The sequence below is a fragment of the Rhinopithecus roxellana genome, chromosome 19 (genome assembly GCF_007565055.1).
Source record: "Rhinopithecus roxellana isolate Shanxi Qingling chromosome 19, ASM756505v1, whole genome shotgun sequence".
Taxonomy (NCBI): Eukaryota; Metazoa; Chordata; class Mammalia; order Primates; family Cercopithecidae; genus Rhinopithecus; species Rhinopithecus roxellana.
The window spans coordinates 4,736,626-4,757,612 of NC_044567.1; the positions used below are offsets into that span (position 1 = coordinate 4,736,626).

The 20,987-nt window shown below is 52.0% G+C and overlaps 3 protein-coding genes across 8 annotated transcripts; 1 reads left to right on the plus strand and 2 right to left on the minus strand.

Moving 5' to 3' along the window:
* Nucleotides 1-1,010: 1,010 nt before the first annotated feature.
* Nucleotides 1,011-9,254, minus strand: MRPL10 (mitochondrial ribosomal protein L10). 4 transcript variants are annotated; one of them, XM_010357328.2, is made up of 5 exons: nucleotides 9,128-9,254; nucleotides 5,574-5,743; nucleotides 4,098-4,262; nucleotides 3,697-3,841; nucleotides 1,011-2,010 (listed from the first exon to the last, which is right to left on the minus strand). In XM_010357328.2, the coding sequence occupies exons 1-5, from the start codon at nucleotides 9,177-9,179 to the stop codon at nucleotides 1,754-1,756; spliced, it is 789 nt and encodes a 262-aa protein (XP_010355630.1). In that variant the 5' UTR covers nucleotides 9,180-9,254; the 3' UTR covers nucleotides 1,011-1,753. The 4 variants fall into 4 exon arrangements, with proteins under 4 accessions (XP_010355630.1, XP_030778656.1, XP_010355566.1 ...); XM_030922796.1 differs by having other exon boundaries at nucleotides 8,983-9,204; XM_010357264.2 differs by lacking the exon at nucleotides 9,128-9,254 and adding an exon at nucleotides 6,225-6,321.
* Nucleotides 9,254-15,052, plus strand: LRRC46 (leucine rich repeat containing 46). 2 transcript variants are annotated; one of them, XM_010357594.2, is made up of 8 exons: nucleotides 9,254-9,673; nucleotides 9,774-9,879; nucleotides 12,159-12,267; nucleotides 13,088-13,134; nucleotides 13,401-13,510; nucleotides 13,768-13,837; nucleotides 14,068-14,210; nucleotides 14,488-15,052. In XM_010357594.2, exons 1-8 carry the CDS (start codon nucleotides 9,664-9,666, stop codon nucleotides 14,856-14,858), a joined length of 966 nt encoding a protein of 321 aa, XP_010355896.1. In that variant the 5' UTR covers nucleotides 9,254-9,663; the 3' UTR covers nucleotides 14,859-15,052. The 2 variants fall into 2 exon arrangements, with proteins under 2 accessions (XP_010355896.1, XP_030778655.1); XM_030922795.1 differs by having other exon boundaries at nucleotides 14,068-14,344; nucleotides 14,488-14,729.
* A 356-nt stretch (nucleotides 15,053-15,408) lies between these two features.
* On the minus strand, nucleotides 15,409-19,036 carry SCRN2 (secernin 2). Of its 2 annotated transcripts, XM_010357427.2 has the most exons (8): nucleotides 18,876-19,036; nucleotides 18,361-18,534; nucleotides 17,881-18,062; nucleotides 17,136-17,335; nucleotides 16,511-16,726; nucleotides 16,251-16,416; nucleotides 15,990-16,170; nucleotides 15,409-15,725 (listed from the first exon to the last, which is right to left on the minus strand). In XM_010357427.2, exons 2-8 carry the CDS (start codon nucleotides 18,532-18,534, stop codon nucleotides 15,567-15,569), a joined length of 1,278 nt encoding a protein of 425 aa, XP_010355729.1. In that variant the 5' UTR covers nucleotides 18,876-19,036; the 3' UTR covers nucleotides 15,409-15,566. The 2 variants fall into 2 exon arrangements, with proteins under 2 accessions (XP_010355729.1, XP_030778654.1); XM_030922794.1 differs by lacking the exon at nucleotides 18,876-19,036 and having other exon boundaries at nucleotides 15,415-15,725; nucleotides 18,361-18,707.
* Nucleotides 19,037-20,987: the final 1,951 nt, after the last annotated feature.

Genomic DNA, 20,987 nt, shown 5'->3' on the forward strand with positions numbered 1-20,987 from the left:
ACTGTGTCCAGCTGCTCAATTCTCATGAAAAATCAGCTCTTAACAAAGGTCTAAAATTCATTCAAATGAAGGTGGCACAGACCTACAACTTCAAATGCAGCAAAGTTTTCTGGAAAAGAGTAGTCTTTTCTGGAAAGAAGTAGGTGGGGCCTCAGGTGAAGGATGTGATTCAAGTTTCTTCTCTGACCCCAAAAGTGACTTAGGCCATTTATCCCTTCCACTTCATCCTCACTGGGCCTGGTTTACATTTCAGGGTCTCACATATCTCTCAGGGACACCCACTGTCTTGCGTTTATTCAGAGGCTCAGCGCTGCTCCAGCCACCCCAGGTGGAGGGCATTGTTAGTACCTGGCAGGGTTCTGGGAGGGACAGGAGCACTGGGCAGCACTGGTCAGACAAGTTCTGGCATCCAGGAGCCTCAAGGGCCTTTTAAGTCACTTCTCAGTGATTGAGCATCCCTGAGCATATAGCACAGGGCGAGGCACTGTGGGAAGCTGGTCCTGGCCCAGGCCACAAAAAGGCTGCTGCAGATCACCCCCGCCCGACAGTGCCTGTCCAAGACTAAGGAAGCGGAGGCATTGCTTCAAGTCCGAGAAACAATGTTGAACAGCCACCCGTCCCGGGTCACCCCTGTATCCACCCAGAATGTGCTCCAATCAAGGATGACGGTGGGCTTCGAGTTAAGCATCCCATCTCCTTTATTAGTAATGTCTGGTTCATGAAGACTTGCATGAGGCCTCCTACCCTAGAGCTCTCAGAACTCCCCATTAACAGAGAATCCTAGTTTTCCCACAGGCCTTTTGTCCAGAACCACCAGAGACATGTTAGCTAGTGGGTATACAGCTGTCAGCTGCCTTTAACAGGGCAAGCATGCGTGGGATGCCATTTGTGAGAACGGGTGTAGGAAAAGAGGATTTTCCTAGGAAGGGAAGCAAGAGTGAGGAAAGTCAGATGGCAGAGAAGCCCCTGAGAGTAAGTTTATAGGGAGGACAGCTGTGTAAACCACAAAATAAAGGAAGTAGAATGCATTTCATTTTATTATAAAGCAGTGCTCCCAAACTTTCCACAGTGTACACCTCGAGGGTGGAGAACTAACATCCAAGCTCACCTGGATGGTGGATGGGACCCACTTCTGGGTAACCTGATAAGGAAGCTCTAGAGTAGAAATTCGGGATGCGGTCTTCAGAGCAGAGGGCCTGGTTCAAGTCCCTGTTCTGCCACTTACTAACTGCATAACCTTGAGCAAGCCACTTAATTTCTCTGCTCCTTCTCTGTGAAATGGGTACAATGTGGTCAGGAGTAAAGGAACTAATACATGTACGCCACTCAGCACAAAGCCTGGCACACACCAGGCTCTCACCTCAGCACAACTGCTTGGTTGAGCTACTGTGGCCGTGGCAGGTTGTGCCCCAAGGGGGTGGGCTCAGGAGCCTGTGCAGCAAGAGGCAGTGACCAAGGAGGCAGGGGATAATAGCCTTATCTTTTCAGGATCTCTGCCTTGGACCTGGAGAATGGAGAGACTTTGCTCCTATCAGGTCCCAAGCTGGGAAAACGAAGGATGAAGCCAGTGGCTGACATTTGAAATGGAATCCTCTGCATCTCCAAGTGGCCCTATACCTGACAATATCATTGTTAGTGAAAACCAAGTGACAAACACACTCCCCCACCCCAAGTTCTTCCACATCTCCCGTGGAGGAGAGCACAGCCAATAGGGCAGAGTGTATTTATGCACAGGGCTGGCTAAATAGGCTGGCTACGAGTCCGGAACAGGGTCAGGAGGATCTGGCTTCCCACTGGCCGACACAACAGAATCCTTCTCGCGTTGCTCTCTGATGTACTGGTCCAACAGGGTGGTCAGCTGCAGGGGCTGGTGCTGAAGCAGGGAGTGGGTCTGGGCTGTGAGGCGGGTGAGGCCTCCAACAAGCTCCCCCTGCACCAGGGGCAGGCTGGGGAGCTTGGAGTAGTTGATAAAGCCCTGCCTGCTGAGGATGGTGTCATCAATGCATCCACCTGGAAGAACACAGGGTTAGCTGGGCTCCCTGCAGATGCCTTTCTTCTCTGAAAACAACTTTCTGACCCTAGGAACTTGCTCTCCATTGCCCTTCTCAAAATCCTGCCTTCCCCAAGACCTGAGTTCCACTGTGCCCCACACCACACCCACTCTGCTTGGGATTGATCCCTACTTCTTCACTCTTCCCTCAGAAAACTCTTAATATATCCACCTGGCCCCGACCCCTATTAAGTCAGTGTTTCCTAAACTTCCTTGTTTTTTTTTTTTTTTTTTTTTTGAGACGGAGTCTCGCTCTGTCGCCCGGGCTGGAGTGCAGTGGCCGGATCGCAGCTCACTGCAAGCTCCACCTCCCGGGTTTATGCCATTCTCCTGCCTCAGCCTCCAGAGTAGCTGGGACTACAGGTGCCTGCCACCTCACCCGGCTAGTTTTTTGTATTTTTTAGTAGAGACGGGGTTTCACCGTGTTAGCCAGGATGGTCTCAATCTCCTGACCTCGTGATCCGCCCGTCTCAGCCTCCCAAAGTGCTGGGATTACAGGCTTGAGCCACCGCGCCCGGCCAACTTCCTTGTAAATAAGAATCAGGTGGCCAGGTGTGGTGGCTCACGCCTGTAATCCCAGCACTTTGGGAGGCCAAGGCAGGCAGATCACCTGAGGTCAGGAGTTCAAGACCAGCCTGGCCAACAAGGTGAAACCCTGTCTCTACTAAAACTACAAAAATTAGCCAGTCGTGGTGGCGAGCACCTGTAATCCCAGCTACTCGCGAGGCTGAGGCAGGAAAATCGTTTGAACTGGGGAGGCAGAGGTTACAGTAAGCTGAGTTCATGCCATTGCACTCCAGTCTGGGTGACAAGAGTGAAACTTCAACTCAGAAAAAAGTAAAAGAGAGAGACAGAATCAGGATGAGGCCAGGTGCAGTGGCTCACGCCTGTAATCCCAGCACTTTGGGAGGCCAAGGTGGGTGGATCACCTGAGGTCAGGAGTTCAAGACCAGCCTGGCCAACATGGTGAAACCCCATCTCTACTAAAAATACAAAAAAAAATTAGCTGGGTGTGGTGGCAGGTGCCTGTAATCCCAGCTACTTAAGAGGCTGAGGCAGGAGAGTTGCTTGAACCCAGGAGACAGAGGTTACAGTGAGCCGAGACTGCGTCACTGCACTCCAGCCTGGACGATACAGTTAAAAAAAAAAAAAAAAAAAAAAATCAGATTCCTGTCCCGCCCCCTCCCCACAGAGACCTATGAAATCTGGATTTCCAAGGGACACGTGCAGTATTCTCTGCCCCTTAAGTGAGTCAGCATCAGGGGAGTCTGAGAAACACTGGTCAGTGGCCCTCAGCACCCTTTACTTGGGCTACTTGTTTTAAATATCTTCATCTGTGTGGGTTTCAGCACCTACTACCCCACTGTTAGACTCAAGGTATCTGAATTTTCTCTCCCTGCTCCATGTCTGCCTTTCCTAGTCTTCCCTCCAGTGCAGAAGTGACCTGGGGTAGTGAGACAATACAGGTGTGAGAGTGACAGTTGGCCCTCAATAAATGTGCTGTTGACTCAGGCCCCATCCGTGAAAGGATGCTCTCTCCAAGAACGTTCACGGTTTTACCAAGACAAGCTGAGCAGATGGCAGCAGGCTGCTATAGCACCTGCCCCTCTTCATCCCACCCCTAACTGGCAGGGGTGCTTGCTCACCTAGCAGCGGCAGGAACGGCACAGTCCTTAAGATCCGTACCATCTCCTTGACCTTGGGCTCTTCACTGACCAGCAGTATGTTGTGCCCCACAAAAAGGGGCAGCAGATTTTGGTACTTGGAATCCTCCAGGAAGGGCTTCAGGACCTGGGACAGCAGGAAAAATGACTTATCAGGAAAAAGTGGGAGGAAGAGCCACCTCATGGGTCATGGGCCACATTAGGCTGAGGGTGCAACCCAAGGTTCTTCTCAGCCCCTAATCATAGCTTAGACACCAGATTAGAGGGTGACTCATGGAGAGGAGGAATAAAAAGTATCATCACTGGGGAGCAGATGGTGAGGTCTGAGTCTGGTGGGGGTTGGGGTAAGATGGGCAACCCATGCCAAGGGGCCTGCTCCCTACCTGGTTGGGGAAGACCTTCATCAGGATCTTGTGTTTCCGCAGCTGGTGTCGCATAAGAAGCTTGTCCTCTGCACTCAGAGCCACGTTCTGGCAGACGGCTATCATTCGGTTGTCCTGGAAAACTGCTGCTATCTCCCGGCGGAGAAGCCTGATGAGGCCTGTCTCCTGAAGTTGGAAAGCAATGACCAAGGAAATATCAGCTGACTTCTCCTGGCAACCTTGCTCCCTTTGTGGTAGGTTCTAGGGCTTCCAGTGATGCCCAAATGTGCAAAAGATCGGGGAACAAGTAGGATAATTGGGCCCCTGACTCTCAGAGACATGTAACATCTCCCACTCCTCTAACCTTTTCACTTTCATTAGATAATCGCAGTCTTTAGCAGTGATTTTCAAACCTGAGAATGCTCAGTTCCACTCCCCCGAAAACAGGTCTGCAGTCTGCCCTAGTCAACAGGGCTTGACAATAATATTGTTAAAATTACTTCGACTATCAATCTGACACTATACTCATGTTGAATCATTTTGCCAATCATAAATACAACTCTTTTGCAGTGTTAGTTTAAAATTGAGAAATTTGGCTGGGTGCGGTGGCTCACGCCTGTAATCTCAGCACTTCGGGAGGCCAAGGTGGGTGGATTGCTTGAGGTCAGAAGTTCGAAACCAGCCTGGCCAACAGAGCAAAAGCCCATCTCTACTAAAAACACAAAAAATTAGCTGGGCATGGTGGCATGTGCCTATAATCCCAGTTACTCAGGAGGCTGAGGCAGGAGAATCGTTTGAACCCAGGAGGCAGAGGTTGCGATGAGCCAAGAATGTCCCACTGCACTCCAGCCTGGGTGACAGAATGAGACTCTATCTCACACACACACACACACACAAAAAAAAGATGGCTGGGCGGGGTGACTCATGCCTGTGATCCCAGCACTTTGGGAGGCCGAGGCAGGCAGATCACGAGGTCAGGAGATTAAGACTATCCTGGCTAACATGGTGAAACCTCGTCTCTACTAAAAATGCAAAAATTAGCCAGGTGTGGCTAATTTATTTATCATTACAGGAGTGCGCCTGTAATCCTAGCTATTCAGGAGGCTGAGGCAGGAGAATCACTTGAACCTGGGAGGCAGAGGTTGCAGTGAGCTGAGATCGCGCCACTGCATTCCAGCTTGGGCAACAAGAGCGATACTCTTGTCTCAAAAAAAAAAGATTGGAGAGATACTCTCCCCAACCCCACTGGCTCAGGTAGCTCTCACACACATTTTTGGAGACAAGAAGGAAATTCAGGAGGCCCATCCAATCCAGAGCCCAAAAGCCAATATAGAATCAAGTGCGGATTTCATCTTAAAGTATCTGGATCAGGCAGTCAAAGTGAAATAATTACGTGAGTGACAATGGCTGAGTGTCCTACTTCACTATGGCCAGGGACAAGATTACTTTAATCCACCATCCCACCACCAAGTGACACGTATCCAAACTCCTCCTTACCTCCTGTGGGGGTCTGGGAGGAGATGGCAGGCATGCTGGGTGGATGGCTGGTTTTGGGGGGATATATTCAGTCACAGCCATCAGCTTCTGCCGCTGAAAGTGCATCACACGACGGTGGCGGGTAACAGCCTTGGAGCCATAGCGGACAGTCTGGAGGGCAGGCAGCTGGCCTGTGAGGGGATATAGCAACATGGTTAAATGCAACCTCTTAGAGGCCCTAGTTTGTCCCAAATGGAGAAAAAACACACCCTCTAGCAGAGAAAAGCACAGCTCACAGAGCTAGACTCAGCACAAGAGTGGGACAAGGAATTGTCTACCCCAAATCCTAAATTTCCAAAGCTTCTCTTCTCTTTCAATAAGTGACCTAAGTGACCTGAGGTCAATTACTTAATCTCTTGAGGCTCCCATTTCTCCACCTCTTCTTAATGTGCAGAAATGCTAGGAAAAATTAGAACGAAGGAGAAAATATTTTGAACACATTAAGAAAAGGGGAGGCCGGGCATGGTGGCTGACACCTGTAATCCCAGCACTTTGGAAAGCCGAAGCGGGCGAGATCACTTGAGGTCAGGAGTTTGAGACCAGCCTGGCCAACATGGTGAAACCCCATCTCTACTAAAAATACAAAAATTAGCGGGGCATGGTGGTGCATACCTGTAATCCTAGCTACTTCAGACGCTGAGGCAGGAGAATCGCTTGAACCCAGGAGGCGGAGGTTGCAGTGAGCCGAGATCATGCCACTGCACTCCAGCCTGGGCACAGAGTGAGACTCAGTCTCGGGAAAAAAAAAAAAAAAAGAAAGAAAAGGGATAAGGTTGAATAAACTTTCTTAAAATGGTCAAATAGTAAATATTTTAAGTTTGGGGCCCATGTACTCTAACACTCAACTCTGCCAAAAGCAGTCACAGACAATATGTAAACAGACAGCAGAAGCTATGTACCAATAGAATTTTATAAAACACAGTGATAGCCAGGCGCAGTGGCTCAAGCCTGTAATCCCAGCACTTTGGGAGGCTGAGACGGGCGGATCACGAGGTCAGGAGATCGAGACCATCCTGGCTAACACGGTGAAACCCCGTCTCTACTAAAAATACAAAAAACTAGCCGGGCGAGGTGGCGGGCGCCTGTAGTCCCAGCTACTCCGGAGGCTGAGGCAGGAGAATGGCTGTAAACCCGAGAGGCGGAGCTTGCAGTGAGCTGAGATCTGGCCACTGCACTCCAGCCCGGGCGACAGAGCAAGACTCCGTCTCAAAAAAAATTAAAAAAAAAAAAAACAGTGACTGGCCCTGCCATAATATGCCAACCCCTGGTCTAATCTAGTGGTTCTCAAGGTATGCCCCATCTCTACCCCAGCCAGCAACATCAGCATCATTTGAGAGCTTGTTAGAAACAAAAATTTTGCTGGGTGTGGTGGCTCACGCCTGTAATCCCAACACTTTGGGAGGCCAAGGTGGGCAGCTCACTTGAGGTCAGGAATTTAAGACCAACCTGGCCAACATGGTGAAACGCTATCTCCAACTAAACTACAAAAATTAGCCAGGTGTGGTGGCACACACCTGTAGTCCCAGCTACTCAGGTGGCTGAGCCATGAGAAATTGCTTGAACCCAAGAGGCAGAGATTGCAGTGAGCCGAGATTGTGCCATTGCACTCTGGCACTCCGGCCTGGGCAACAGAGGAAGACTGTCTCAAAAAGAAAAAGAAAAAGAAATACAAATTCTCAGGCCCTGCCTAGACCTACTGAATCAGCAACTCTGGGATGGAGCCTAATAAAAAGTGTTTTTTGTTTGTTTTGTTTTGTAGAGACCAGGTTTCACTATGTTACCAAGGCTGGTCACAAATAGTGTTTTAACAAGTCCTCCTGGTGATGCTGACGCATACTCAAGTTTGAAAACCACTGCTCTAACCACTGTTCTGACATCCTCTCCTATGATTTGAAGAGGAGAAAAAAAATGTTACACCATTCTCACAGCTCTCAGACAAGTTTCTCTTTCCTCCTCTCTTCCTGTTTACAGGTAATGCTACAGAGCACCCCACAGAAAACAAGGGAGGCACTCAAAAGCCCTGAGCCAAAGTGACCCTTCCATCCTCAATACAAGGGCCAAGACTAGAACTTCCCACTTTCAGCCATTCCCAAGACTGGGATGTGACCTCAGAAAAGGGTCCAGATAGGCGGCTCTAACAGTCAGAGAGTATAGATATTTGCTGGGGTAAGAGGTCTTATTGCCAGCAGCCACAAAACCTAACTGTTAAGACTGGAGGCAGGCCGCGCGCGGTGGCTCAAGACTGTAATCCCAGCACTTTGGGAGGCCGAGACGGGCGGATCACGAGGTCAGGAGATCGAGACCATCTTGGCTAACACGGTGAAACCCCGTCTCTACTAAAAATACAAAAACTAGCCGGGCGAGGTGGCGGGCGCCTGTAGTCCCAGCTACTCGGGAGGCTGAGGCAGGAGAATGGCGTAAACCCGGGAGGCGGAGCTTGCAGTGAGCTGAGATCTGGCCACTGCACTCCAGACCAGGCGACAGAGCGAGACTCCGCCTCAGAAAAAAAAAAAAAAAAAAAAAAGACTGGAGGCAGGCTTTGGAATCAAATGAAACTGGATTTTTTTTTTTTTTTTTTTTTGATAGAGTCTCGCTCTGTAGCCCAGGCTGGAGTGCAGCGACGCGATCTCAGCTCACTGCAACCTCTGCCTCCTGGTGTAAGCGATTCTCATGCCTCAGCCTCCTGAGTAGTTGGGACTACAGGCCACGTGCCACCACGCCCGGCTCATTTTTGTGTTTTTAGTAGAGTTGGAGTTTCGCCATGTTGGCCAGGCTGGTCTCAAACTCTTGACCTCAGGTGATCCCTCCGCCTCAACCTCCCAAAGTGCTGGGATTACAGGCGCGAGCACCCGCGCCAAGCCGAAACTGGATTTTAATCTCTCTTCCGCCAATTACTAGCTGTGACCTTGGCCACCCAACTGGTCTGAACTTCAGTTGCTGCGTCTATAAAGAGGAGATGCGAATGTCTTTCTCACAGGGTGCTTCAGATTTAAATGATTTAAAAGATTTAAATGAGCTAACACATATAAAAATAGTTAGCACAGTGCCTGGCCTATATTGAGTGCTCGAATCCATTCATTGAACAAATATTTATTACACCCTTACTAACATCAAGCACCATGCCACCTGCTGGCTATGCTGAATTAACATGGTTCTGCCCTTGCGGAGTTTTAAGTTTAAACAAGCAACTGTTTAGTTTAAATGCAAAATTACAGATTGCGATGGGGCTAAGGAGTCAAGGGTAGACCTGAGGTGAAATTTAGGCTGAGACATTAAGATGCAGACATAATGCAAAGGTCTGGGAGAGGAGTGGTCCAGGCAAAATAAACGCTGTAGAAAGGCAACAGCTGGACGCTGTTGCTGTGATTACCAGAGTCTGGAGTCACAAGGAACTGCACGGGGCCAGCGATCTAGCTAGGGTCAGAGATTATGGGAAGAATCAGTAGTAGAGGAGGGCAGATGAGGACTAGAGAGCGGCGGCAAGACACGCCGTGAGGACCTGGGCCACTCCTTACCCGCCTGAGGCAGGAAACCCCCTCGCAGCAACCCAGCCACGGCCGCAGCCATCTCCACCGGAAGAATGGACGGAAGCCGAGTGGTGACGGAAAGGGCTAAGGATTGTGGGGTAGCGAACCCGGGGGCCGGAAGCAGTGGGCGTACCCGTCAGCTGTGGCTGTAACACGCATGCGCTAAGCCGGGCCAACGGATCCCGTCTTTACAGCCTCGCTCAGCGTCCAGTCTCTTAGCAACGACTCCGGCTTCCTAGGAACTGCTCCTTTCTCAACCATTCCTGCCCACTGCGCCCCAGCTTGCTGCCAGCAAAGCCCCTCCACATCCCTCAGACTCCAGACCCTTCACATCAATTTACTGTTATCTTCGACCTCACCCCAGCAATTTTCTCTGAATCAACCCCTTTTCCTCCTCTCCCAAGTCTCTGAGTTTCTCTCTCTTCCTGCCATCCTGGGTTCTGCCATCCTTAGGGGCCGCCTAGGCTGCTAGGCTCCTTTTCGTTCCTCTCCCCCCTCAGACCAGCAGTCTTTTATTTTAGATCATGTCTGGAGGTGAGTAGGGAGGGGGGACGGTGGGTAGAGCAGTTGGAAAACAGCGGGGTAAGTCCTCCAAGGATGAGGAAATGTGACAGTTGGACTCATCTTTTCACAGCGAAGTCAGCCCAGGGTCCAGAGGAAGGGGGCGTCTGCATCACTGAAGCCCTTATCACTAAGCGGAACTTGACTTTCCCTGAGGATGAGGAACTGTCAGAAAAGATGTGAGTGCATGGGGGAGAAAAAGGGTGCTAGAAGGCTGAAACACTCAGGATGACCAGGCCCCTGAGCTATACTGATTTGTCAACTGATCTTTGTCTCTCTCCTTATTACTCCACACATCCAATCAGTGGTAATGCCCAGTTGATATTCCCTTTTTAAAAATAATTCCATTTCTTTTTCACCATCCTCACTCAACTGTCTTAGATAAGTCCGTGTTCACCTCTCTCCTATACTCCCAGCACTTTGGGAGACTGACGCAGGAGAATCGCTTCAGCCCAGGAGTTTGAGACCAGCCTGGGCAATAGAGTGAGAATCCTATCTCTAAAAATAAAAATAAATTAGCTGAGTATGGTGGTGCACACACACCTGTAGTCCTAGGTACTTGGGAGGCTGAGGCAGGAGGATCACTTGAGCCCAGGTACCTGTGGCTGCAGTAAGCTATGATCATGCCATTGCATGACAGCCTGGGCAACAGGGTAAGGCCCTGTTTCTAAAACAAACACAAAATAAAGTATTTTTAATTACTTTTTAAAGAGATGGGGTCTTGCTCTGTTGGCCAGACTGGTCTTGAACTCCTCAAACAATCCTACTTCAGCCTCCTGAGTAGCCAAAGTGATCCTTTTAAATAACAAATCTAATCAGGCACTCATTGACAGAAACTTTCTTGGCTGTTACCTCCCAAATAAAATCCCACTGCCTAAGCTTAAGTTGTCTTCTGCTTTTCAGCCTTCTTTCTGGCCACTTTCCACAAGTGTACAATTTCCCACACTGCGTACTCACACCTTAGTACCTTACTACTCAGAGTATGTGTAGGCGGGAGAGGGTGCAAGGGTAGGGCAGCAGCACTGGCATCACAGGGGGCTTGTTAGAAGTGGAGCATCTCAGCCCCTCCGCCAGATCTACTGAATTAGAGTCTGCATGGGCATATTGGAGTTTCGGAAGGGCTGTGTTAGCACATACTATTCCTTCTGCTTGAAATGCCTTCTCACCATATCCCCCTATCTTCATGGCTAATGCCTACTCATCTGTCACCTCCTCTAGGAAGCATTCCCTGATTCCTCCTACTCTGAACTTAGTGCACAGACTATGTACTCCCTTTGTCCCCTGTACTTGCTTCTGTTATCCACTTGTCATAGACGTTTGGCCTTCTTCTTCTTTCTTTCTTCTTCCTCTTCTTTATTCTTTCTCCTTCTTCCCCTTCTTCCTCCTCCTTCTCCTTCTTCTTCTTCCTTTCCCCTGTACTTGCCTCTGTTATCCACTTGTCATAGATGTTTCGCCTTCTTCCTCTTTTTTTTTTTTTTTTTTTTTTGAGACAGAGTCTCACTCCGTTGCGCAGGTTGGAGTGTGGTGGCACGATCTCGGCTCACTGCAACGTCTGCCTCCCGGGTTGAAGCAATTCTCCAGCCTCAGCCTCCTGAGTAGCTGGGACTACAGGTGTGCGCCACCACACCCAGCTAATTTTTTTTGTATTTTTAGTAGAGATAGGATTTCACCATGTTAGCCAGGCTGCTCTTGAACTCCTGACCTCAGGCAATTTGCCCGCCTCAACTTCCCAAAGTGCTGGGATTATAGGTGTGAGCCACCTCACCCAGCCTCTTTTTTTTTTTTTCCTTTTAAATGACATAGGGTCTTGCTCTGTCACCCAGGCTGAAGTGCAGTAGCATAATCGTGGCACATTACAGCCTTGACCTCCTCGGCTCAAGCGATCCTCCTGCCTCGGCCTCCCAAAGTGCTGGGAGTACAGGGTGAGCCACCATGGTCACCCTGCCCTGCTTCTTTAATAGTGGTGGGCAGAGACTCTGTCATTTGTCTCTAGTAGGCACTCAGCAAATGTTGTGGAATGAATGAATGGGTGGATGGAACAAGTGCTTTTTCCTCCATGAATCACTCAAAAGGAAGGTGAGGAAGGATCTTTCTGCAATGTCTCATCTCTGTCCTACCCCTGCCTCCACCATCCAAGCTGGCCAGAGGAAGTCTTCTCTTGCCGCTGAATCTCTCCAGGAACCATAAGCTGCCATCCTCCAATTTCCCAGAGGGTTCTTACTCTTCTCTCTCACCCTTCCCAGTGCTAACGATAAAGATACAAGTCTGCAAGTCAAGACAGTTTCATGATCTAGACACCACCTCAAGATGTCAAGAAGATGTTTCTCACATTTGATTAAAATCACTCAGCCAACTATCCCTTCTTGAAACCCCTTCCCTCCTCCTTCTCTCCCATCCTCCCTGCTAACAGACCACATGAGTGGTGCTCTAACACCACCCTTACTGACTCTTCTCCCAGGTTTCACACTCTTGATGAACTGCAGACTGTCCGCCTGGACCGGGAGGGGATTACTACTATCAGGAACTTAGAGGGCCTCAAGAATCTTCACAGCCTCTATCTGCAAGGGGTAACTTCTTTCTCCATCCTTCCCCTCCCCTTGACCCCTGTGGACCTAATCTGTCTCATCTGAAAGGAGCCAACCAGATCATTTTGCCCATTCCCTGGTGTTCAGGCAGGCAGACCTTCAGTTAAACCATTCCCAGATGAATGACGTAGGGTCCTGAATTGAAAGACTAATTCCCCCAAAATAGATCCTGAACATGACCTGTGCTCCCTCCACTGTTCTTTAGGCACTTCTCTTGATCTAGAAGTTCTTCTTGGCATTTACTCTAAATCTTTCACGTTAAATAGCTCCAGCCCATTTCCTGTTTTGAAGAGGAAGAGGAAACTATGAAGATTCCTCTACATCATTCAGATCCTACTTGAAGGCTGTTTGGTGGTGGTGGTGGTTGGTTGATCTTCAGCCCTCCCCTGGTTGAATATTCCCAGCTCGCTTCGACTTTCCCCATAGAAACTTTACCCATCAAGTTCATGTATGCTTATTGTTCTCTCTGTGTATGCAAGCCACCACCAAGGCCCTTTCCATTTTCCTGGTGGCTTCTTGGTTTCCTTTTCTGATTCCCAGGTCACTCTTTGGTTGTGGAATCAGAAGAGTATACTTAGTCAGGTTTAGATACCCCAGGTTTACACCCTTAACCATCCACCTGCAGAAAGAAAATCATCTTTCTTAAGGTAGTGGCAACCTGTTCAAGGAGTGGGGTTATCATTCCCAAAGTGCCAGATCTCCAGCTGCAGGAGTAGACATGGTCTTGGGACTTTGTCCCTGTAAAGGGCCTCCCACCCATCTGATCTCAGCTTGGTTTCCCCACTTCGGTTTCTTCTTGCAGAATAAGATCCAGCAAATTGAGAACCTGGCTTGCGTCCCCTCCTTGCGGTACGTGGTGCCAGGGCTCAGGCAGGGGAAGAGGGGTCGGTGGAACCTAGCCACACCCCAAAGAACTGGTTCAGATTTCTCCAAGCCTGGGTCCTTTTCAGCCAAGGGCCAGCAAGCCTAGCTCTACTCCCTCACCCCAGAAGGCCATGTGTCCCCACTGGTCATCAGCTGCCTAGCCCAGGGGCCCCAGTGTCAGGTGCCCTCCTCTTTTCCTCCAGCTGTTCCATGATTCAGCTCTACCTCTCTACCCCTTCCTTCCCCTACAGCTTCCTGTCTCTGGCAGGAAACCAAATCAGGCAGGTGGAAAACCTCCTCGACCTCCCATGCCTCCAGTTTCTGGACCTTTCTGAGAACCTGATAGAAACGCTGAAGCTGGGTAGGAACCCACTTGCCCTGGCTCACCAAACACATCCCCTGTGGGGCCTGCCCTCCCCTCTGCACCCATCTGCCTGTGCTTGCATTAGCCACACCCCCGCAGGTCCACACCTCATCCTCAGGGAGTTCAAGGGGTTGTGCCTAGAGGTAGTGGCTTTGGACTAGAAAGTGGGTATGAGAACCCCATTCCCATCACTTCATGGCCTTTTGGCTAAGATCAAGTGAGAACCCCATTTCCTCTCTCTTCGCTGTGTGCAGATGAGTTCCCCCAGAGCCTTCTCATCCTCAAGCTGTCTGGCAATAGCTGCACCAACCAGGATGGCTACCAGTAAGGAGGGGAGGGTGGGAAGAAAGGTCTGGTTGGGCTCCACCTGCTAACTCAGCCCAGGCCCCTCTCAGCCTGCAATCCTGGGGTTACTATCCATGGCACCTTCTCCCCAACCTCCTACTTAGCTCATGAGCCACCACCCTTCCAGGTGTGGGTGCTGTGGTGCATGTCTTTGCATCCTCCACGCCAGGGTGCCCTCCTAGGTAACCTCTGCTCCTTCTGCTCTGCAGTGAGCTGGTGATAGAAGCCCTGCCACTTCTCTTGGACCTGGATGGGCAGCCTGTGATGGAGCGCTGGATTTCGGACGAGGAGGATGAAGCTTCAAGCGATGAGGAGTTCCCAGAGCTGAGTGGCCCATTCTGCTCAGAACGAGGTGACCCTGCTTTCCAAGGCTTTCAGCTTCCCCAGAGCCCACCTCTGCCCTGTGGGACACGAGGGAAGCTAAGATGGCGGTGGCGTCTGGAGAGGGGAGCCCCAAGTTCAGATCAACATCTGGGCCAGAGTAAGGTATCAGTCCGGGACCCCAGCCTCAGGCTGCTTCCCAAGAGGGATGGCAGGGGCCAGCCAGAGACTTCCCTGAGCTCAGGGACCCTCCTGCTGAGCCCAGGGCTCCACCCACCCTGCACCCTCTACCCCCTGGCCCCTCACAGGCTTCCTCAAGGAGCTGGAGCAGGAGCTGGGCAGGCACAGGGAGCACCGGCAACAGGCGGCCCTGACACAGCACCTGCTGAGGATGGAGATGCAGCCTACCCTCACCAACCTGCCCTTGCTACCTGGGGTGCCCATGGCTGGGGACAGCAGCCCTTCTGCCACTCCTGGGCAAGGGGAGGAGATAGTCCCTGAGGCCGTCTCCTCACCCCAGGCCTCCTCTCCCACCAAGAAACCATCCAGTCTGATTCCCAGGGGCCGCCAAAACTCTCTATGGGGAAGGAAGGGGGTCCGAGCAGCCACAGCCCCCAAGGCCTCTGTGGCTGAGGCCCCCAGCACAACCAAAACTATGGCCAAGAGAAGCAAGAAATGATTCTCTGTCAACTTTTCTCTATGAGTGGAGTGGACCCACTTCTCAGACCAATGACCTGTGTCAGGAGTTCATCCCCAGTAAAGTGTCTCTAGGCCCTGAATATGCTTTTCGTGTTACTTGGGGATATCTCAGGGGAAGCAACCAGTGAAAGCTCCAGGAAACAAAATACAGAGCACAGTGAGCCACCTGATTCTGAGGAGCGAGTTTGGAATCTTTAGGGAGCTACCCACAGGGCAGGCATGCCTCAGGCCCCCCGCTGGCTTCCTGGCTCCCACATGGGCAAGAAGCAGGCACCACCTCATAGAGGATGCCATCTCACTGCCACCCCTAGGGAGTGCCCTTCCCCAGTCCAAGCCAAGGACCAAGGAGCTGTGGTCCTAGTCGTCCCCAACAGCAGCCAGCTCCTGTCCCTTCCCTGTCCTCCTGCCTAGTCCCCATCACTCAACCACTCAGGAATGAGTATACAACCACAGGCCCCGCAGCCAGCCCACAGCTGCCTTTGGGCCTCACTTGGCTCTCCCACCCCCACTGAACGTGGGATAAAGTTCACTGAAGAGAAAATAAAGCACATTTATTAAGGCAAAGGCCAAGCTGGCCGCTCAGAACATGGCCAAGGAGCGTGAAGGGATTGCTCCAACTTCACCACCACTCAGGGCAGTTGGTCCAAGGGGTTTTGGGCCCACCCCAGGCCAGCAGAAGCTATGAAGCTTATGCATAAGCCTGGCTCTCCCTCTTCACGAAGGCCTGGAAGAGGCTGCCCAGCTCCTGGAGGGGTGGGGCCCACTCACTGGCCAGCAGCCCGTGTGTGGCCTTGAGGCCTTCCTGCTCCAAATCCCGCTGTTTCTGCTGGAGCTGCTGCCCTCGATCCTGCCCCAAGGGAAAGCTGAGATGAGTCTGTCCAGGAGAGGCTTCCCGCCAGGTGAAGGGGGACTGTGTACCACCTCACACAAGCAGGAGAAAGGAGAGACCCCCCAACATTCCCCAAAGGCAGTTGCCGGCTTTGAAGGAAGGAACTCCTCTCCCCAGCTCTGGAATCTCTTCCACTCCCAGTTTCCCTCATATTTCCAGAGTCCCACTGGGAGTGGGAGGTCTGTCATCCCCTCAGGGTAGCCCCTACTCCCTGGGGGATACCTGATCACTCTCCATCAGCTCCAGGGCTGCCTGGTGTCCACAATAGAGGGTGTGCCGGCGATCTACCCAAGTCTGGAATCGGGGCAGGGTCCGAACAGGGTCCTGTGCTCCAAAAGTGGGGGACAGCACCTGGGGGGCCTGGGCCACCCCCACCCCAAAGATGAAAGGTTTGAACACAGACCTAAAAGGGCACGGATGGAAGGACGGAGATATATCAGATCCTCTCTTCTCCCCAGCCTTCCCCACCCTCATTCTTCCCACCTGGATGGGTCTGGCGTGGCGGTAAGAAAGTGCACGCAGGGCTGTGTGGGATCCTGGGGCAGGACAGACACCATGCTGGCTGTGGTGCGAAAGCCTTCCGAGTCCATGCAGATACCACTCTCCTTGTCCCTGAGGATGCCCATCATCACCTCTGCTGTGATGCCCCCTGGCAAAGAGAAGAGGGGGAAGCTGTGGGAGGGCAGAGTGGCTAGCACTGCTGTGGCCCTTCTGGCCCCCAGCCCCCTCCACCGCTCACTAACCTTGCCATTGCCGCAGCAGCTCCTGCCCTGCCTGGAAGCGGGCCTTGGCAGCCTCCATTCGCACAGGCTGCTGGGTCAGGGAGAAGACCTGAGCAAAGTCAAAGGCACCCTGCCCATCCCACCAGCCCTTGGCCTGGGCATGAGTCCGCAGCTCCGGATGTTGGACCGAGATGTCCGTGCCAATGCTCAGCTGGTTGGAGATGTTGCGGGCCCCCTCTGTGGAGGAGATGGGGGAGCGGTTCATTTACCATTGAGTATCTATTCTATGCCAGGCACTGGGCGAGATGCTGAGAACATGGTGGAAAAGAGAATGACCTACCCTCATGGAGCCTACAGTGTGGTGGGGGAGGCAGAAAAAATAGTCGCAGAGATAAATATAAGCATGCAACTGTGTTGAATGCAATGAAAAAGAAGTAGCTGCTTGCAGCACCCAGGGAAGTCCAGGAAGGCTTCCGAGAGGAAGCCGCAGGCTGTAGCACAAGGAAGACTTAACCGAGTGAAGGGGAGGAGAGTTCCCAAGTGAGCTCATCTCCCATCTCCCTGAATGTCCCGACAGGCTTGCACCTGGATCGGGCCCCTACCATCTCTCCCACTTCTCAAGGCTGGCAGAAAGGGAATGCCTCACCCTGGATCCTCTGTGCAGCCCAGAGCCTCCCAGCTGTCTCCAGCACCCATGCCTCAGTGCGGTCAGCCAGCAGGAAGGTGCTATGGTAGGAGAATGGCACAGGGTCCTCCAGGCAGCTGCCCCCCTGCCCATAGCGCTCCAGTAAGCCTGTGATCACATGCAAGGCCTCCTGGGCAGAGCTGCTCCGTTCCAAAGCCAGCCTGGCAAGAGAGAGGGCCAAGGGACAGAAGGGTGACAGAGGGATCAATAGCTGGTTACCCAGAAGCTCCAGGGGGCAGAAGAGGCCTGGAGAGGTTTGGTGATAGGCCCAAGTCACACAGCAAATCTGCTGGCACTGATTGTATCAAACACAATTACGCCAGTGGCTTTCAATGCTCTCGTTCCATGTGCTATGCTTTGAGGGTTCCATGAAAAGGCCTGAAACACAGTTTCAGAGAGAAAAGTGTCCTGAGCCCCCAACCTCTCTCCACCCAGAGCTGCTCCATCCACTATTACTGGTTTTATAAATCGGGACTCTACGTGAGATTTCGACTGAAAATAAATAACCACTGCTCTATTTCTGGGCCAGGAGAGGCCCAAAGGTGGCTGCTGTTGCAACCTTCCTCACGAGGGCACGAGGGCAAAGTCTGCAGAAAGGAAGAGGCCCCTGTGAACCAGGCTGGGGGAGGGATGGATGGGCCCAGGTCAAAACTCAGCCCCCAGATTTCTGGTGTTTCAGGCAGATGAGGAAGGGCAGGGTCTGCACCTGAGCAGGTCCATGCCCAGCAGGGCTTCCCCCTCCCCAACTGGCTCCTTCGTCCACACAGCCTCGTTGCCAATGCAGACACCATGCTCGTTGGCGCCCATCTCAGCCCCCCATAGCCAAGAAGGACGGCTCAGAATCACAGCGTGCGTCTTCGACACCTGTTCCACTTCAATGTATGTGCACTGGAGGTGAGGGAGGAGAAAGGAAGTGTCCACTCAGAGAAGGGCGGCCCCTCGAGTGCTGGCACTCTGCCAGTCACCTTATAGATCCCTTTGAGGAATGTCTCATTCCCATTTTACAGAAGAGGAAACTGAGGTAGACTGAGGCTACATAATGGGCTCAGGTCCAGGTTGGTAGACTTAAAGCTCATGCTCTTCAACTACTTCTGGCAGCCTCCCAGGTGTGGGGAGCAGGGAAAAAGGTCTTAGAAGAATGCAGAGATCTGTCACACCTCCCAGCACCCCATAAGGCCTAACCCACCTGGAGCCGGCTCCCAGGAGTGTGAGAGCCTGCGGGGACAAACACCACCTCCTGCACCTCGTCCCGGGGTCGGTCCGAGTTCTTGGCAAAGATCACAGCTGGGATGGCTGAGGCCGGGGGCACGGAGACAAAGCAGTCGCAGGAACATGGAGAGTCAGGGCTCGACGACGCCATCTGGGGAGAGGCGGGCCTCTCCATAAACCTGGCCACGGCTCAGCCCCGGGGAGCCGCCTACCCCCACACGTGTAAACGACGCGCAGGGAAGACACCGCCGTGGCTCCTGGACGCTCGGCGCACACACCATGCACGGGTGTGCGGGAGCAGAGGTGCCCACCCTCTCCCCAGGCTCCAGGCTTGGGAGTCCGCAGGCCGGCACTCCGAGGGTCCTGCCCCCACTGGGAGTTCCGGCCCTTGGGAGCAGTCGTGGGACCGTCACCCTCGCTACCCCACCAAGAGTCCCGCGGCCCTGCGCATGTCCAGATACCCGACCCTCTTCTATCCAACCCTTCTCTCACCCCCAATACTGTATTCCCTTCACTCTCTCTCCCTCCAAGACCCCAGCTCGGTCCCAGGTGCCACCTCCTCCGCTTCTGGCCAGGGCCGCCCCATTGGGCGGAGACTCCCAGGCGACCTGGAAGGCCTTCGGCCTCCGGGTCGGAGCCGGAACGGAGCGTGCAGCTCCGCCGTTTTCCACCAGGGTGCGCGCCTGCACCACTTCCCGGAGCGGAGCGGCCTTGCGAGTCACACCTGGCTTCCTGTCCTACCTGGGCGCCCATTTCAGGCCTGACAAAGGCTGCTAACCCCACGGAGTCACTGCGGGGAGCTGGAGCTAGGGGTGGAAAGGATCCCGCGTGAAAAGGGAGACTTTGTCAGAGAAGGGGGACTGCTGGGACATCTGGAGACTAAGGAAGAACCTCAGATACTTGAGTCCCGGTTTGAATCCCAGAGGCGCAATCCCAGGCTGGAGGCGCCCAAGGGAGTAAGATACAGAATACAAGAGTGGTGGAGGCTAGGTGCGGGGGTCTGGCCCCTGTAATCCCAGCACTCTGGGAGGCCGTGGTGGGAGGATCACTTGAACCCAGGAGTTCAAGACCAGCCTGGGTAACATAGCAAGACCTCGCCTCTACAGAAAATATTTTAAAATTAGCTGGGCGTGGTGTTGCGTGCCTGTAGTCCCAGCTGTTCAGAAGGCTGAGGTGGGAGGATCGCTTGAGCCAGACGGGTCGAGGCTGCAATGAGCCAAGATCACACCACTGCACTCCAGCCGTGGTGACAGGGCAAGACCCTGTCTCTTAAAATAAATAAGGGAACAGATGCACAAAACCCATCTGATCCCAGAAGGCCTAGCTGTCCAATAGTGCTCAAACCCATAGGAAGATAGCTTTAAAAGCAAATGTAGAACTTTCTAGTTCAAAGATTTAGTGCCTTTACCTGTAGTGAAACTGAAACCACAAAGAAGTCTTGGCCAAAGGTGACACACAGTCATGTGGGGGTATACTGTCACCCCAAATGTTTTGATTTTCAGTTCATTTTTCTCTACAAACCATCTGTCCATAGCCATCATTAAGACAAATGCATCTTACACCCTTTTGCTATATGGAGCCCTCCAGGAATGGAGGGAGGGGAGATGCTGCAGGTTATCTGCTTTCAGGGGTTGCACTGAATCTATAGATGGCTTTGAGTAGTATGCATATTTTAGCAATAGTAATTCTTCCAATCTGTGAGCATGAAATATTTTTCCATGTCTTTGTGTCTTCTTCAGTTTCTTTTATCAATGTCTTATTTTCAGAGTACAGATCTTTCACCTCCTTGGTTAAATTTATTCCTAAATATTTTATTATTTTGATAGTTATTGTAAATAGGACTATTTTCTTGATTTATTTTTTGTATAGTTTGTTATTAGTGTATAGGAACACTACTGACTTTTGTACATTGACCTCGTATCCTCTGACTTTACTGTATTTGCTTAACAATTCTAACAGTGGGCCGGGCATGGTGGCTCACATCTGTAATCCCAGCACTTTGGGAGGCCAAGATGGGCGGATCACGTGAGCTTGGGAGTTCGAGACCAGCCTGGCTCACATAGAGAAACCCCATCTCTACTAAAAATACAAAATTAGCCGGGCGTGGTGGCGCATGCCTGTAATCCCAGCTACTTGGGAAGACTGAGGCAGAATTGCTTGAACCTGGGAGGCGGAGCTTGCAGTGAGCTGAGATCATGCCATTGCACTCCAGCCTGGGCAACAAGAGCAAAACTCCGTCTCAAAAAAAAGAAAAAAGAAAACAATTCTAACAGTGTTTTAGTGGAGTTTGGTTTTCTTTCAAGCCTACTCTGCTAGCGTGCTGGCCGTCAGTCACGCTAGGATTAATGGGAAGGTGAAGGCTGCTTCTGATACAATGTCGCGGAGGGGTTGTGAGGTTGCCAATTAATGTCATTCCAGAAGCAAACATCAAGGCTGTGTGCTGACAAATCTGGGCACCCGAAGCAGCTTGCAGGAAAGCGGGTTCATCTCCTGCAGTTCCCCAACTGCCCACTGTGGGGCGGCAACAGGCAGGAGGAGACGCAGAGAGAGGCCACAGCGCACCCCCAGGTTGCAGTTCTCAGGCCGTCTTCTTCTCTGTCACTT